The 18,578-nt window shown below is 28.3% G+C and overlaps 2 protein-coding genes across 4 annotated transcripts; one reads left to right on the top strand and one right to left on the bottom strand.

Annotated features, from left to right (window-relative positions):
- Positions 1-237: 237 nt before the first annotated feature.
- LOC145181514 (uncharacterized) lies at positions 238-2,216 on the bottom strand. 2 transcript variants are annotated; one of them, XM_090079307.1, is made up of 3 exons: positions 2,068-2,216; positions 1,566-1,679; positions 238-1,308 (listed from the first exon to the last, which is right to left on the bottom strand). In XM_090079307.1, the coding sequence occupies exon 3, from the start codon at positions 1,291-1,293 to the stop codon at positions 697-699; it is 597 nt and encodes a 198-aa protein (XP_089935433.1). In that variant the 5' UTR covers positions 1,294-1,308; positions 1,566-1,679; positions 2,068-2,216; the 3' UTR covers positions 238-696. The 2 variants fall into 2 exon arrangements, with proteins under 2 accessions (XP_089935433.1, XP_089935432.1); XM_090079306.1 differs by having other exon boundaries at positions 2,005-2,216.
- A 3,331-nt stretch (positions 2,217-5,547) lies between these two features.
- LOC145186545 (ubiquitin-conjugating enzyme E2 A) lies at positions 5,548-11,630 on the top strand. Of its 2 annotated transcripts, none has more exons than XM_090079707.1 (6): positions 5,548-5,770; positions 6,445-6,525; positions 7,237-7,262; positions 10,833-10,922; positions 11,166-11,254; positions 11,381-11,630. In XM_090079707.1, the coding sequence occupies exons 1-6, from the start codon at positions 5,727-5,729 to the stop codon at positions 11,507-11,509; spliced, it is 459 nt and encodes a 152-aa protein (XP_089935833.1). In that variant the 5' UTR covers positions 5,548-5,726; the 3' UTR covers positions 11,510-11,630. The 2 variants fall into 2 exon arrangements, with proteins under 2 accessions (XP_089935833.1, XP_089935834.1); XM_090079708.1 differs by having other exon boundaries at positions 5,573-5,793.
- The last annotated feature ends 6,948 nt before the right edge of the window (positions 11,631-18,578 follow it).

The raw sequence follows: 18,578 nt of genomic DNA on the forward strand, positions 1-18,578 counted from the left end.
ATATTTATCAAAACTATGCACATGCGCATAAACAAGTTGTTCCCAGTGACAAGTGGATATTAATGATGGATCATTAGATTTAAATTAAAATAAAATCAAATCTGTTCATTTTTTACTATTACTGTATAAATAAGTATTGGTGTGCATATGCTTATAAATAGACATGTTTGCATATATTTATTTATATATATAACTTTTATATATTTATAAATTCTATTTTTCAATGTAACCTTAAATAGTGGAAAACGAATAATGTAAATAAACAAATTATTTCTTTAATAATTTCCTACTTATTGATTATTTATAGCTAGTTCTTATAACTATTATTATATTATAATTAAAAAAAATTTGGCTGCGCAATTTGCTGGTAAGTGATTTAAAGTCATATACGAAATCGACTCATCTGGCGCATCTGGCGATGCATCATCTCTTTCTTGTTCGAAGCTAAAGTTATCCAAAGTCTATTATTTTTAGACAAGAAGTAGTTACTTTTTTTTTTTTAATTAGTAGACCTTGTTGCTTCTCTAATGTCAGCATGTCGAATATTACAATTATTTTCTGTACAAACTTTTAAAATTTTGATTATGTCTCCTCTTTGTGCTCAGCTCTCTCTTTTTTACCTGTGAGCACCAAACAAATGAGTTTTCAACGTCGAATGACAAACCGTTAATCGTTCTATTGATGTGGCTTTAAGGTTCATATTATTGTTATTAAATCTCTGCTGTGAGCGCACTTATTTGTTTGAATAATACCGTATTTTTTGATTAGTGAAAAAGTTTTATATAATCCCAGAGCTCCAGGTACAATTGCTAGAAAGCCAATCAATATTGAACAAATACCAAAGAACAAGAATCCTTTCCAACAGCAATTAGAGTAGTTTAGAACAAAAAAGACAAGTCCAATAAATGTAATGATGATTCCTAAAGCTAACCATAAAAAAAAGTGATTCTTCCATTCTGTTATGTTCAGACGCTTTTCACTTAACTCTCTACCATCGACATAAAGTCCTTCGTGTATGAAGAGCGATGGCAACTCTAATCGAAAGTAATGTCCCTGTTCATGCCACTCGTAGGCACCTCCAACACAACATAAAGGAAAGCATAAGTTGTCATAAATTTCGTTGTTATATATCTTTCCGTTCACTTTTAGTGTATGTATTCCGTTACTGAAACAAAAGCAAGCGAGCTGATCACTGTCTTCAACTTCGACATGGTACGGCTTTCGTTGTATTTCTCCTTCATCTGCAATTACTTCTAAAGTCATTTTCCATTCTCTTTGCATTTTGCAACACATTTTTCTATTTATCAACTTTTCAAAATCAAACAGCTAAGTTATAGACGCAAAAATTTTAAAAGTGAATTTGCAAAAAAAAAAAAAAAAAGCATAAAACCTATGAAAGATTCATTCAATAAAATATTAAATATTTTGCATTAATGGATCAAAGCGCCAATAGAATCGCTTTTATTGCAACTTTTATTCAAAATGGCGAACTTTTTCTTTTTTTAATTCTCTTTTCAAATATCAAATATCAAATAATTTAAAAATTGTTTAAAAAAGGATTTTACCTGTAGAAAATATGCAATAATTGAAACTCGTTTGTATTATGTATTATGGTGACGTCATAAACGAATCCAAGGTCAAGTTCAAAACTTGGGTTCGAGATTTATAAGATCAACCCCCTAGTTGTAAAAAGGCTCAATTAATACGAAGTCGAGCTTTAATTCAAAAATCGTTTCTCAAAAATACAAATGAACTATTTGTGTAAACATTAAAAAATTTGTTCCGATTGCAAAAGTTGAAGAGTTGAAGAGAATCTTAAAAGTAGATCTTTTATGCTCCTCTCAAATTATTTGATTTTGATTTTGTAAAGTAAACATGTAATATACTAAAAAGGTTCATAAACATTTTAGTTTCGGTTTTCCGTAAATAAGTTTTTTTCGATATATAATAATTACTACGAGATAAACGCCATTTGTAAAACATGTCACATAAAAATAACCCAACCATCAAAAGCAATTCCATGTTAATGAAAGAATTCCATGTTAATGAAAGAAAGTTAAGAAATACTTTAAGTCTTTACAGCATCAAAGCATCAATTCCCAGTATGGTTAGCGCACTGTTTTGTTGATTTTTTACTGATGTTAAATCATTTACAAGAATTATAGATAAGTGTCTTATAGAAATATAATCTTAAAATATTTAGTCGATTTGGATTTGTAAAAACAAGAGGCTTTCTTTAATTCTAAAAATACCTAGATATCCTGGATATCATACCTTGATATCCTGGCTACCAACGGCGTTGAATTAAAGCTTTTTAAATTTATAATTTAAGTATTTGTTACCAGGGGAAACCAATTTGTAGGGTTCTCCTTCGCTATCCCATAACTTATAGCGTTTTAATAAACTAGAAGGAACATTTAGAATGATTATTAAAACCTGTTCTAAATACGTCTTAACTGACTTCTTCGAAATTTACATTAAAAGCATTTTTTAAAAAATGTAAAGCAATATCTTAACTATTGTCTAAAGAAATTTTTAATCTATTATGTATCTATATGTATATTCAAGTTTCATATAAACCTTTCTTTTTGTCATTGACGACGACTACATGTAATTTTTCTTCTATAGTTAAAAAGGGGAGATGGCGGATATTATACCTCCTAAAACTAAAGTTTTAAAGTAGACAGCCTGTTAGTTAGAAACGCATATATTTAATTTTATATCTTTTAAGATATAGTTATTGTGAAGAGATTATTTCTCCAGAACTCGAAATATGAAAAAGAAAAACATTTGGAGAATCAAGTAAAAATAGCATTGCTATTAACTTAGTTCCATAATTATACCTCGGTTGTGCAGTTTTTTACAATTTAATTTTACAATTTAATTTTACAATTTAATTTTACAATTTAATTTTACAATTTAATTTTACAATTTAATTTTACAATTTAATTTTACAATTTAATTTTACAATTTAATTTTACAATTTAATTTTACAATTTAATTTTATAAATAATAAAACAATGCTAATTAATTACTTTCGCAATGGAGAAAAAATAAAAATAGTAATTTTGTAAAGACCGCTTCATTAAAAATTAGAATGTATGAGCCGATTTCTCGTTTTTTCTGCTAGGCTCCCTAAATTTGATAAATTAAACTGGTTCAATTTAGGCAATAGTTCTAAGAAAATTCTTCAGTTCTAAGAAAATGTATTTAGTTAGCAACGTATACGAACAAGATTTCGTTAAAATTTTGCTTTAAATTTTGTGTAAACGACCGATAACTTTTGTAAAAAACCGCTCAGTTAGCCTTCTTTTCCAAAGGGTGCGTACAGGATACTCATTAACTCTTTATTTAATGCACATCTCTAAGAAACATTTGCAGAATGTTCTCACATGGTAATGGTTATTGGTGACGAGAACATTTAAGAACCTTAACATCTTTACAAATTTTAGGAAATCTCATATTTTATTGTACTATATAACCATGTGTAAATGGCATGCCACTTTTTATTTATGAATGGCTGAACACTTATACCTTGCCTATTTTTACTGTCAAGTCAAGTATTTAACGTGTAATTAATTTAAAGGATATTTTTATGACTATGACTTGCGTTGAGTCAACTAGGTCATTTACGTTTGTTAGGTATGATGCATTCCTGTATTAGATAGCTTATAATCTGATTTCAAAAATTGTTCAATGAAATCCACAAAAAACTATTGGCTTACTGCATTGAGTTAGTTAGTTCTCTAACTAATTCTGTCCACTAAGTTACAGTCCCCATCGTTATTTCATAAGATCTAACGGAGCGGACAACGAGGTAACAAATCTAATATTTGAATGAAAAAGACTTTATAGATTTCAAAAATTTTAATTTTTATAAGTTTAAATCTAGTATGTTAGATTAGTTTGGATTGATACCGACACGATTATAGAGATATTTTGAGAGTAAATAAATCTAATTTGAAGTAAAATCTCCTATTGTCAGATAGCTATCTTATTGGTAGCCCATCTGATAAAACTTTTGCATGCTTAAGCAATAAAAAACAACAATAAAACAAAACAAGTAGCGACTAAAACTTCTCTCTCTGGTGTGTCAGTCAATATGCAAGTGGTAATTTTTTTTACATTTTGATAAAAATTTTCAAGGGATAACTTTTAGAGAAAGGCCTTATATTATTTTGACCAATAATTAAATTACAAACCTGTCCTGGAGAAATTGATCCACGCGAAGGTTTAACTAAAGATTCATATAGGGGTAAAGGTGCTAATGATGCAGAATTAACCGAGGAAAATTGTGTTAATTGATCTTGAGGTACTGAACAATTTTTAGTTGTAGTTGTAACTGACTATTGAGCTCTATATTTAACAGAATTTCTTTAACAGAGCTAAAAATGAACAAATTTCTGTTGATAATGATGCTGTGTTTTCTGTCAATATTTTTAAAAAGCATGGTAAACTAATTCTGAAATCCTTTAAAAGTTGATTGAAACCCTGGCCAACCCTGGAAAGTTGATAGGAACCATTTAAGCTGTACGTGCATTACTATAATACTTTTTGAATGGATCGAAATGCAGATTGGTGGCAAACTTTTTTTTTTTTAAAAAGACTTTTTAATTAGATGGTGGTGAACCTTTAGTTAATTTAAAATTAAAACCATGTCTATGTGAGTATTTTACTTTTTGTTGCTTGCATGTCCAGCGGTGACAAGGCGTGACAAAAAAGTATGTGACATAAGATGAGTTTGATCAATGACCAATAATTATTAATTTGGAATAATTATACTCTACCCCAGAAAGTTAATAGAAGTGCCTCACAATATTATGGCATATATTCGTGACAACCCTTTTGTTGCTCAAATAGCAAAATCTTGAAAAAAAAACTCTTAAATTGTTTAAAGGTGATTTCACTCTATTTTTCAATAACTCAGGAAGCTGCGGTACAAAAAACCTTTAACAAGTTAGCTAAATTTTTAAATTGTTTCAAATTATTTTTGCATAAATAAAAAGCTAAATTCGATAATTATGAAAAAAAAAGTGTTAAGTGTTTACATTTTTAAAAACGGGCAAATTTTTAGCTTTCCGATGATAGATTTAGTTTCTTCATTTCTACAATTTGAAAACTTTGAAAATTCTAGAATACTGCATGGAATAGCTGTTATTAAAAAAAGGTTTAAGAATTTAAGCAAATTCATAAGTTAAAAAAATCAATAAGTTTGGACGATTTATATTTCCAACCTTGCTTTCAGGTTAATTTTTTTAAATAATTTAAACCACTTTTTAGTTAGAAGTTCTTACAAATTTAAACGACAAACTTACTGAATGGAATAGCTATTATTAAAAAAAGGTTTAAGAATTTAAGCAAACTCATAAGTTAAAAAAAATCAATAAGTTTGGACGATTTATATTTCCAATCTTGCTTTCAGGGTTATTTTTTAAAATAATTTAAACCACTTTTTAGTTAGAAGTTCTTACAAATTTACACGACAAACTTATTTGCGATCGATGTTTACGTATTCGTGTCAATTCAAAATCGTATCGAGTCGAAAAACTTTATTACATCATAAAGTTAAATTGAAAGTTGAAAGTTTACGTATTGCAGAAGCAGATGTAGTTACTTGTCTTGCGAAAATTGTCTTAGCAAGAAAGTAAATACATAAATAACATGTTGGATTCGCAATTCTAGATAAAATTATCTTCTAAACAACTTACCGAAAATTTGAAAAAGAAATGTCTACTCCTGCTCGTCGAAGATTGATGAGAGATTTCAAACGGTGAGAAAACCATGACTGTTAAGGTGATAACTCGTAAATAACCTATTTCTTTCGTTTTTACTAGCATCCCTCAGTATGTAAAACATAGCTTAAATGGTTGAGAAAATAAATGGGGAAATGATCCGATCTTAATCTTTGAGGTATGGAATAAAATTGACAAAAAAAAAAAAAAAAAAAAAAGAAAGAAAGAAAAAGAAAAGAGAGAGAGTGAGAAAGAAAGGAAAAAAGCAATAAAACTCAATAAAGGTTTTTCTATAGCACTTAAAAGTGATTTATAGGAGTTAAAGTCAGTTATAACTTATCACCAACAAAAAGTTTTTTGGGATTAGATTAAGTAAACTCTCAGTTTATCTCTGGCAGTTGAAAATCTAACTGCTGATGCACATTAATCTTTCACAGTTTACATAAATAATGAAAGTATAAAATAGTATATTTTAAGTATGATAAACTAAGTATTTTTATATATACAATCATAAACATCTACAGTTTTAAAAAGGTTTCTAAAAAAAATTACGTGACTGGTTTCATAGCTTATTTTTAAAAATTCATGAATTTATATCAAAGACATTTTTTAATGAGTTGATCTTTTTTCAACAAGTTGAGTTTTTTTAATAAGTTGAACTAATTTATCTCAGCTTGTTTGTCTGTTTTTGAGAAAAAATATTTGTATGTAGATTACAAGATGACCCTCCAACTGGTGTTAGTGGTGCGCCATCCGAAAATAATATAATGCTATGGAATGCTGTAATTTTTGGGTAAGAACTTCATTAACAAGATGATTCCTTTTGCATGTTACTTTTATGTAAAGCCCATAGAAATATTTAACAGTAAAAAAGTGATATATACCTATAGAGATCGAAAAGTAAAAACAACTCTCTATTTTAGAGTTTAAGAAGATATGATAATTGTTCTTTCATCAAAAATTTATTATGTTTCTAACGTTATAAAGAGTTTAAAGTTGCACTAAAAAATTTTTTTTTTAATGTGAAAAAGCTAAACTGTAGTATGTTTTAAATAACAGAGTAATGTAAATATTTGATGCTCTGTTATTAATTAATGATATGTTATACAATAAGCATAAAGGAAAAACACTTGTAGTTTGATTTAAAAATCGATCCACAAAACATTACAGGTATTAACTTCCAAACCAGTTTTTTTAAATCTTACTATTTAATTGCCTCATAGTTTGAGAAACACGTATCAAGTAAAAGTAAATTTTTTAGAATTTTATTCTGCAGCCAAAGAATTACAAGCTTCAAATTGAAAAGCAATACTTTGGGTTTTAACTATTTCACAAAATAACTAAGACAGCTGTTATGTTCTGTGGTTCAATTTTTTTGATTTGATGCAATATTTCTTATAGCTGCATTAAATGATTACTTTAGATAGGTCATCCTTACATAATGTTTTGATTATTGTCTTGAAAGTTGTTTGATATTTTATAAATGCAGTATTTCTATTTATAGGCCCGATGATACACCATTTGAAGGAGGTAATAGTTACTCTTTTATGAATAATAGCCAAGTTAGTACAAATAAGAAAAGTTAATGGCAGCAAAAATTTATAGTATTATATGGAGTGTAACTGCATACTTATTAAAAAGCTTTAAATTAGAATTAAGATGACAAATGTTGTTTTACAAAATCCTTTTGATATCAATATTTTTTAATTTTAAAACTGCTTTAACTTGTAACAGCTTACAAATTGAAATAGTTGTAACTGCAGTTATTGACGTTAATTACATGTTGTTTTAAAAAGCAACTAACTACTCTACACAATTGAAAAAGTGACTTTACATTTGATTTTTACTTTTTAAGTTCTCTACTAGGTTCTGTACTAAGTCAAGGATATATAAATTTAATCATCTTTATTCTTAAAAGACTCTTAATAAGCAATCTTCTTCAAATCACACATGTTCCAAAATATTGAGTTGAAATTATAGTCAAGTATAAAGTGATACACAATAATTTCAACCCAATATTTTGATAAATATTTGGGTTGAAATTATAGTGTATTATTCTATTAACAATATTTGTTACAATATACTAAATATGTTAATGAGTCAAGGACTACTAAATAAAAGATGTTTAAAATCAATTTTCTAACTTCTTCAACAGAGGCCATTAGATAATTATCACTAAATGCTTACTTCATTAAATTGCATCAAAACACTGTTTTATTAAGACACATTTTAACACGAATAGCATTACTAAAACAATTTTACAAAAATGATAAGTTACTACTAATGAAATTACAATGAAATCTCTATGTTCATTAGTCAGTAAAGATTCATCCTCATTACAAAATAGTTCATTTTCACTTTTTTTTATGCAGCCACATAGGAAAAAGTAAACTATTCAGTGCCAGAAAGACAAACATATTTGGATCTTCAGTGTTGATTGGACCTTTGGATGTGTGAGCTTTTTTTTAGATTACTTTGCTTCTACTTAATCCTGAAATGATGCCTCAAATCATACTGAATGTTTTTCAAAAGCAGAAAAAACATCACCTGCTCCCATACAAACATTGGCTCCTGTAAATTGATTATAGACTGAAAATTCCTCTTCAATTCTGTCACTTAGAAGCTCACAAAACAAAACATAATCAAAGCCTACAGAAAACAAATGCTTTCTTACAACTATTAGCCCTTCTGTGGTTTGTAAAAGGGCTCTTTTGGTAACGTGGATACACACTAAATTTTTCTGGTTCTATGACTTGATTCCATACTTTTAAATTTTTCCAACAATATTTGGATTTAACTTTTCATCTGTTAATAAAAAATCTGCTAAGAAAAAGTGGATGCTTTGTAAGCTTTTCATTTAAAAGGGGCTACTACTTTCTCATTGAATTTTCTTAAAAGATGTTACACATTCTAGAGTTAAAGCCTAGAGCAATAAGCTGCAGCAAGTGATAGAGGTAACAAAATTAAAAGGTTCTCTTTCTCATCTTGATGGTTAGGTTTTTTAGATCCAAAAATGAACTAACTTTTATTGTCATGAAATAACTTTTGATACTTTTCAGAAATCCAGTTGTTGCATATACATTTAAGAAGATAGACAGTATCAAACAAACAAACAAAAAAACCAAACACTTTAATCATTTAATAGGTGAATGGTCCAAAAATTAGTAATTCTGTTGAATATTTTGCACTATTGATGATTTTTTTGGTTATCAGTCACAGATCCTATAACAATTGCACCTTGTTTTTTTAACTATAACTGCAGCTAAAAATAAAAAATTGATATAGTAATAAATTTAAAAATGTTTGTTTGTGAAACCTTTGTTCACAAACCATGAAAGTAGTTTCACTGTCTAAGCATTTTATCAAGACACGTAGCATAGAGGTTGTCTTGGATTTTGGATTATTTTTCTGCCATTCTGTTTAAAACTCCACCAGAATAAGCATCTGTTAGCAAAATTTTAACCTTGTCAATTACTGAAATTAAAAAACAATATTCTGTTGATTATTTTTTGCTTTTTTAAATGTTTTTTTAAAAATCTGATTGATGTTTGAGGCAGAAATGGTAGACTACAGGTTTCACTTACTGAGAAATCATAAAGTTGATCATATTTACTTTGACTAAAAGAAGGTTTTGGTACACAAGAATTTCAATTATCTAGTGATAAATTTTTTTGTGGCTTTTCAACACCAATTAATTTAAAATCATTAGCTTGATGAATCATTGTCACTTTTTCAATTACATCATCCACATGAAGAATGCAGGTTTAAAACAAATTAATAGCCTCAATGGATTATGAATAGCAGACCAGAACATTGTTTGAATTCAATATTTGGCTTTGCAATCCACCAATTTCATTTAAAAAAGATAATAAAAAATGGGTGATTGAACAAGTATAATCTCCAACAAGTGTAAAATAATAAAATGCTCATGTGGGGGAAGCATGCTATTTAAATTATGAATTTCAACTTCATCTAAATAAGAGATAATGATTATGTTTTTCTATAGTTTCCTTAACTATTCACAATTCCACGTCTATTTGGGAATTTAAAAGAAATAATGGTGTCCGCTGGAGAAGTCAGAAAATTGGCTTAGTATGTCCTTTCATGTGGTAGTCCTTGTAATGAGTTTATTTTCGTCTAAATAAAAGATGCATTATCTTTTATTCAAAGTATTGTGTTGTATGAATTTATCATCATCATTTGGACAACAAAAGAATTCTAGTAAGTAATATCTAGTAGGATGAAGATATCTAGCGAGATCAAGATATCTATTGAGATGGATTAAAAAATCTCAATACTTTTAATATTTCTTTTACTAATTTTGCAATGTGTGGGTTTTTTGCAATGTGCTGTTTTTTTCTGATTGTTTTTCTTGCAATGCTAGAGTCAAATTATTGTTGGTCATTTTTGTTGGTAACTTTCAGCATTGACTGTCTCAGAAATAACATTTCAACAAACGCCACACTTTGTTGCTCCATACACCATCATAAAACTTACCTCCATTGAATGTTCCATTTTGATGCTGACAGGTTTTACCCACTGTTTTTTTGTTTTTTTGTTGTTTTTTATTATTATCATACAAAATGTAATAAATGTTTCTAATGCTACAACTTTAGTGGCAAAAGGTTTCCTGCTTTTTATTAAAGAAAATTTTTTTAAAAAAAGGTTTTTAAATATTCAATTTATCCACATTTAATTCACAAGTCACATCCTCCCACAAATCTTATTGTTCTTCAATTTTTTTAGCTGGGCACAGAACACAGCTTGTCTTTCCGATCAAAATCAATAGAAAAAAAAATCTTTTTTTCAAAATATCTTGTACTAAAATACTTAAAAGTTGGTTAATATTAGCCACTTCTTAGGTGACACTAAAAATTAGTTTATGTGACAAAAAAATTGATTAATATATATTTGAGCAGAGATATTCTATTTTGATGTATTTGTCATCTTCTGAAGCTTCCATCAAATTCATTAAAATTCAAAATGCAATATCAAAGAATTGAAAATCTGAATTTAGCTTTGGTATTTTAATATCTTTCCAAAAGTAAAAACAAAATGTAAATTGCCCAATTTATTATTCTTTAACTTTTTTATGTTCAGGTACATTTCGCTTAACAATGGAGTTCACAGAAGAATATCCTAATAAACCACCAATAGTCAAATTTATATCTAAAATGTTTCATCCAAATGGTAAGTCATTATTCCGACTTTACTTTTTTTTTTGTTTTAACTAATCTTATACTGACATGGTCCAAGTTGAGGTTGCAATACTGTTAATCTAATCCCTAGGTCCAAGTGCGTTTTGAAACTAATTGCTGTAATTTGCAAGATTTTTGTTTTAATGAGTTTGGAAGATTGTTCTTACAATAAACTCTACAAGAATAGATTATCATTTAATAGAATTTTCTAATATCATTTTTAATTTATCTGTAGTCTATGCTGATGGTGGCATATGTTTGGATATATTACAAAATAGATGGAGTCCAACATATGATGTATCATCAATATTGACCTCAATTCAAGTAACACCTTAAATATGTTTAAAGTTCTTTGAGGCTGGTTGGAATGTTTTTAAAAGTATTAGCTCTAGCCTACCGCATTAAATGAATGAACGAGTGAACAAATGAATTAACGAGTTTTTTTTTTAGTCTTTACTCGATGAGCCTAATCCGAATAGTCCAGCCAATAGTTTAGCTGCTCAGTTGTACCAGGAAAATAAGCGAGAGTACGAAAAGAAAGTTCAAGCGATTGTTGAACAGAGCTGGCAAAGCACTTGAAAAATAATGTCATATATTATACTGCTTACTCTTTATTAGGAGAAAGTGATCCATTGATATAATCCACAGTGGAACAGTTTATGTCTTGCCTTTTTTTTTTTTTTTTTTTTTTTTTTTTTTTTTTTAAGAAAAAAAAGGCCAACCCTGTAATATGTAAAAAGTTTTTTATAACGTCACTTAAAAGTGTGTTTGAAATAAAAATGTTTTAATTGATACGTTTTTCTTTAAAACGATTGTTACTTGCAAATGACTCTTCCCTCTTGTAACATTCCTTTTAATAACATTCTTCACATTCTCTCCTTTATTAACTCTTTTATTTCTGACTTAAATTCAAGATTTTGAACGACACTTGTATGGTGTGCACATTAGGTTGGTTCCTATTACATGGGTGCAAATTAAAAATAATCAAATAAACAGAAGTTCTAAACCTTCATGTGGAACCCAATATAAAATGTTTAGGATGACGAAGATTGATTGAAAATTTAAATGTTTATCTGTTGCACATGCTAGTTAGAGATTTTGTAGCGTCCGCCCCCACAAACCACATTGTACGATAATAAGTTACGCAATTTAAGCATTTGTTTTTACATGGAAGTACTGGAAATAGTTTATAAATTGTCATTTACTGTTGTCAACAATATTCCACTACATATCGTCAGAGTTCTAACAGTGCGTTAAGTAATTTTACAACAGTTTTTTTTTTATTTCAATGTGATTGAATATTGTATAAGGGCTCGCATCGTATCGACCAATAAAAGCATGATAACATTTAACCATCCATTTGTCCATTTGCGTGTAATAATTAAAAACATTATTACTTAAAGTCTAAGATAAACTCATGCAATTTTTTTTACTCTCTCATGAAGCAACCTTTTTTGACTTGCGCGCTGTTAGAACCTCGCTGAAGATGAAGTGTTTTTATAAGGATATAGTTATAGAAATAGAATAGAAAGTCGGTGAATTGTTAAATCTTCACGCTCTCATCCACGTTCTTTGCGAAAAGAATTAATATATAAATGGCACTACGGTTTGGCCAATTTTGAGACAAAATTAATAATTTAATAACTATTGTTGTTAGTGAAGAAATGACTGGATCACTAGAACAAAATAATTGCTTAAATAAATCTTCATTACATTTGAAACGGTCACACTTCCGTGTAAAATGCTCACGATACTTTTTAAAATCTTTATTCCGGGCCTCTATAGTTTTTTCACTTAAGAGCCCAATTGGTAATGCCATCTAATCAACAACACTGGGAGCATGAATTAACATTTTGTGAATGCTCTGCGGCATATAGTACCATGGATAAAATTCCATGTAAAACCTAGCTGTATGTGTAGGGGAGAACCTTAATGAATGGGACGATTATTGGGCGCTACTCGACTTTCTCCCCCCCCCCCCCCCCCCCCCCCTAATTTTATGATTGATTCTGATAGAGAATTTTATGCTGATTCATAAAAATATAAAAACATAGACCTGAAAATCAACGGAAAGTGCTCTAATTCGAAGTCAAAGTTGTAAAAAATCCCACTAAAAACCCTAATAATCGCCATTTTGTAAATAATAAATTAATGAACTTTTAGCTGACAAAAGCAATACATTAATAGCATGGTTTTTACGTTAAAAAAGTCGTTAAAGTATGTTTACCTTGCGCAATTTTTTGTGGCAATGAAAATAGCCGCTTTTTGATTATTAGAGAATAAACTATTTTGCAAGTAATGTACTATTGTAATAAATTTTAAAAAAGAATTCAACAGTTTTTTTTCCTAAAAGAAGAACTTTTGAAACTCAGTTCATAGTTGTTCTATCACATGTAAAATTTAGAAAATGTAACTTTCAAACCGTTTTTTTTAATAAAATAAACCAGCGTATGATACAATAATAATTATTCATCAATTTTTCTACATTCTCAAATTCTACGTTCAAACTTTATTTGAAGTCTTCTATTAATTTCATTTCATTATAACACTTTCGTTACCATACTTTAAAATAATAATGCTAAGGCTTATGGAAACCAGGTCTGTTTATTGCGCAATGTAACGGTAATTAGTTTTCGTTAAAAATGAAAGCGTTTTTTAAAAAAATGGCGAATATTAGGGTTTTTAGTGGGATTTTTTACAACTTTGACTTCGAATTAGAGCACTTTCCGTTAATTTTCAGGTCTATGTTTTTATACTTTTATGAATCAGCATAAAATTCTCTATCAGAATCAATCATAAAATTAGGGGGGGGAGGGGGGAGAAAGTCGAGTAGCGCCCGATTATTGAATGGGACAAACTCAGATTCTTATACAAGCATCGGTGTAAGGATATTCAAACTCCTGTAACAAAGAGTGATAGAAACAAGAACTCAACTGACCCACTCATCCATCCTATTGCTCTATGACCGTAATGACAATGGATGTTATTGTGTTTTCGAATGTAAAAAGTAATTTTTAAAAATGTTTTTTTTTCTTCTGATTTTGCAGCATTTTTTGTAGTTATGGAAAATAAAATTCCATGCTTAAATAGATAACAGTCTCTAGTACTACAGTGAGTAAAACATTCAAGCTTAATTAATGGTGTTTTTGGTGTGACTAATCATTTTTTAATAAAGTGATGCGCATATTGAATGGGACAAAGTACTACCTATTGAATGAATTTAATAAAGTATTATTTACAGCTCAGCAGAGGGATGCTGCAGTCCCTTACTTTTATCCCCATGGGTAATGGGTATTATTTACACACTTTTATACTGCAATATTTTACTTAAATAAAAATAACTAAATATAATATTCTAAAATGAGAAAGTTCTACTTTGATTGAAATTTATTAGAGTTAAAATGTTTAAAGTTAAAAATATTTTTTGTGTGGTCTTTATGTATGTATCTATATATTTAACTACATTTACAATTAATAAACTAATTTGAAAAATGATTGAATTAAATACGTTTATTTTTAATTCTTTAATGTTTGTCCCATTTAATGAGACATACTTAATGAATGGGACAAATGTCATGCTCCAATAAAACTCTCTTTTTTCCAATAGCCAAATGCAAATCCAATTTTTTTGTTTTACCATATCATTGAGCAAGAGTTGGTGGTTATCAAACATATTTAAATATATATATTAAACAATTTTATCTACGTTTAAAAAGCATTTTGCAAAAACTGTCCCATCCATTGAGGTTTTCCCCTACAGTATTCCCTGAATAAATGTGTCAAGCTCAAAACCACATGAAATACAAGTCAACATAGAACATTTTTATAAGTTCAAAAATAAGTCCTGTGATTTCAGAAAACAGTTGTTCATTCTGAAAGGCTCTTCTGGAGGTGTTCTGAGCCGCTAGCCTTAGGCCTATCGACAATTAGTCCCATCTTCTCTTGAAAAGCAAGTTGAATTTTTTTCTTTTGCATTTCAATTTGTTGCTTGTCAGCTGATAATCATGATGACCATTTCTTGACTGGTAATTTGTAAGCAATGTGGATTAAGCATTCGAATGTTTGTATCCATGCATGTAGAATTGAAATCCCATATTGTGACCCATTTTGAGTGTACAATTTTAGTAACACCAGTTATAAATAAAAAAACTGCATTTTAAACTAATCAAATATAAAAAGGTAAGTGTGTGTGTGTGTGTGTGTGTGTGTGTGTGTGTGTGTGTATAAATATATATATATATATACAAATTTTAAAATGTATTCTACAAAATAGAGTGCTCAATTTTCTTAAAAGAACAGAGCAATAATAAATTGAATTTGGAGAAAATCGCCTTACAAAAATTTTTCCTTTAACAGTGTTTTATCAATAAAGACTCTTCGGAAATGCATCATTTCTGATGAGTCTTTATTGGTGAAACATAGTGTTAAATGAAAAACTTTTGTTAAGTCATTTTCTACACACACACATACATATATATATATATATATATATATATATATATATATATATATATATATATATATATATATATATATATATATATATATATATATATATATATATATAATTCAATATATTTTTGTATTATATATGTATAATTCAATATATTTTTCACAATCTAATATAATATAAGTTAAATATAGTTGGCGATTATTTTACTAACAATATCTAAACAACCTATTTATATATGGTTTTTGTAAAATCAATAATATATAGTAATATAACAAAAAAAATTTTTATTGACAGTTGTCACGGTTTAAAATCATGTGTAATGTTTTAGTTACATAGCCTACATCTGCAAGTATCTGCAACCAAAATTTCTTTTAACTCATTAAATACATTTTTTTCAGTGAATATCAGCCATAAAAATCCTGGTCAAACATGGCCGAAAAAATATAAGCATAGTGTAAGCAAAAAAAAACGCAATTATTTCAACCATTAAACGCATAATCTTCGATTGATCATAAAATGAGTCAAATACGTTCAAGAAGATAAACAAAAATGCCAATTGATACCCAAAAGATGTATTAAAACTACAATTCAAATTAGTAGTAATATAAATTACCTAACATTAAATGGCGAAACATATAAAAAAAATATTTTTCTGAACTTTTTAAGAAAAGCGTTTCACCGCCTAAAATATTGTTCAGGGTGACAACTTAAAATTAAAAAATTTTAGTGAAGGCGCATTTTTTTGATTAATAATCCTTAAGCTTTTATGTAAATCAATATGTTACGTTCATTGAATAGTAGTTTTTTTTATACAAAAATTGAATAAAAATAATTTTAACTTTTGGCACACCATGGCCCACTGTGCAATGGTGTGAATTTTCGTTTTCAGACTGTATTTCTTGTCTAGTGTCATTAATTTGTGGATTTTCAGAAGTAATTTTGATTTCTTAGAATGCTCTAATCTGAGAGTTTCTCTTTGAATTCGCTCCTCATATTTTTTTAATGCCACCTCACCATCACAAAGTCTGTTTTTTAGTCTTTCTGCATCATATATAAAATTTTATACTGATTGATCATAAACTTTTCAATATATGTAAATATAGAAAAGGTGATAGTAAGAACAACAAAAATAAAACTAGTACTAGTAATGATAACTAGTATATGATATGACCATCACATGAACATGATTTCTATTTAAAATACAATTAATCAAGGGTCTTTATATCCTATGCCCTTTTGTGTATTATAAAACATAAAGATATTTTGAGAAAATATAACCTTAAAGTTTTAAATTATGTAATATTTTAGCATTACAGCTGTGAAAGTAGTTTGCATTGATAAATTTCTATCAAAATTTCACACAGAATTAAAAAATTGAAAAAGAGTTACAAATTTTTGACCAATTTAATTTATGGACATGTTATGGGTTTGGTGTCAATGGTAGATTGTCATTTAAGTGATTTTAAAAATTTAATGGAAGACTGAAATTTAGTATAAATTTCCATGTTTGAATAACTTTTTTATTTTGGTAAGTTTAAAGATCTGAGGCACTATTGTTGTGACAGTGATTGGCATAAAAAAATTGCTTCAAGTTTAAAGATCCATATAGAAAAGTGACTTTTGTTTATTTATGAAAAGCTCAAAGTCCGTAATTTATTACTCCCGATTGATTCTAGAAATAGTATCAATCGGGAGTAAATATATTTAATAAATATATTTATTATTATATTTATACATTGGGAGTAAGAGTAATCAGGAGCAAAGCCTGGCTCAATAACAACAAAGATGCTGTTAAGTAGTGGCTCAGTTTACAAAATAGGAAGAGGAAGACTCATGCCTTCGATTTAGAATTCATATTGTCACACAATTTGCTTTCATGTTGATCTTCATGTCAAGTGATCAGAAAACCAAAATTAGGAAATTGAAAACTCTACTGTGAAGTTTTTTTCTCCATTTACCACATCTCTAGATAGTGTAATCCTCGGAACCTTTCTCCCGAAAGACAGTGTAATCCCTTCTCACGGAAAACAGTGTAATCCGTCTCACGGAAAGTGTGTGTTTTAAAAAATTTTTGGCTTAAAATTATAGTGGTATTATTTAAACAGATAGTTTGAAGCAGCATCATTTATGAAGATTAGGGAAGATTAGGGAATCAGGGAAAGTTAGGGAATTAGGGAAGAGCAGCAAAGTTATTTAAAATACTTGCACAAGGGATCCAATGATCATATGAATTAAGCACGAGTTAAAATATGGAACATAAGCATCAGTTAAAACATGGAGTATAAGCATCAGTAGTAAATTAAAAGTGCTGCAATTAAAATATGGAACATAAATTTCAAAATCCCCCTTACTTTGAAGATACATAAAAGTTAAATGAATAAAATTATTTTGATGGCATCGATTCTTCTTAAAAACATATTTACAAAACATACATAATTTGATACTACTTGATAACCGTTATTTTCAGAATGCTCTTTGAAAAGATAAGTACAGTTATATAAGCCAAATAAAAGTCTTCACTCATTTACCAATTAATAACTTTTTAAAGTAATTTCTTAAAAAATATGATATTTTCGAAACCTTAGTTGTCCATCATATTAAACAATTACGGTCCGCAAGATAACAACCGCCGCTTATTTTTTCGGTTTTTAACGAATAGTAACAAAAAATGTGCAAACTTCTATGAGTCATTTGAAATAAATCGAATTTAAAGTAATTTATATACTTAGGCATACAATCCAATGAGATCCTAGAAAAAATAAAACTGACGTTACTTTGTTTCAACCATGGCACAGAACTTCTCTTTGGTTAAAACTTATTTTTATAACAAGTCTTAATTACCAAATTTCCTGTTTTAAACCCATAAAGAGGTATTTATTATCTATAGTTTTATCTAACCCATAAAGAGTTCTATTTTAATAAACTTCAAAAAATTTGATAAATCTTAAGCGACTGATACAGAAGTTGGTCATTTTTTACTATTTGTTGAAAATCGAAAAACGCCGATGCTTAGTTTTCCACATTTTAAAATATTTTTTATATTTTTTTACATAAGCATCGATATAAGTGCTACCTCAAAAAAGTTTCTAGTGCAAAAATGCATTTTTAAATGTTAAGAATCCTCTGTTCAACATTCGTACTATATAGTTCAAGTGTTATTTAGTACATAAAAACACAATATTGATCGCCAAAGCT

This window comes from Hydra viridissima, unplaced genomic scaffold (assembly GCF_058129835.1).
Source record: "Hydra viridissima isolate aposymbiotic clone 2 unplaced genomic scaffold, HvirCarnegie_v1 scaffold_2, whole genome shotgun sequence".
NCBI classification, from domain to species: domain Eukaryota; kingdom Metazoa; phylum Cnidaria; class Hydrozoa; order Anthoathecata; family Hydridae; genus Hydra; species Hydra viridissima.

What these genes read in the sequence shown, in the direction of transcription:
- LOC145181514 (XM_090079307.1), bottom strand. Translation starts at nt 1,293, where the DNA reads ATGTGTTGCAAAATGCAAAGAGAATGGAAAATGACTTTAGAAGTAATT.
- LOC145186545 (XM_090079707.1), top strand. Translation starts at nt 5,727, where the DNA reads ATGTCTACTCCTGCTCGTCGAAGATTGATGAGAGATTTCAAACG. An exon ending in TGGAATGCTGTAATTTTTGG is followed by an intron (nt 6,526 to 7,236) that starts GTAAGAACTTCA and finishes TTCTATTTATAG; the next exon opens with GCCCGATGATACACCATTTG. An exon ending in CAATATTGACCTCAATTCAA is followed by an intron (nt 11,255 to 11,380) that starts GTAACACCTTAA and finishes TTTTTTTTTTAG; the next exon opens with TCTTTACTCGATGAGCCTAA.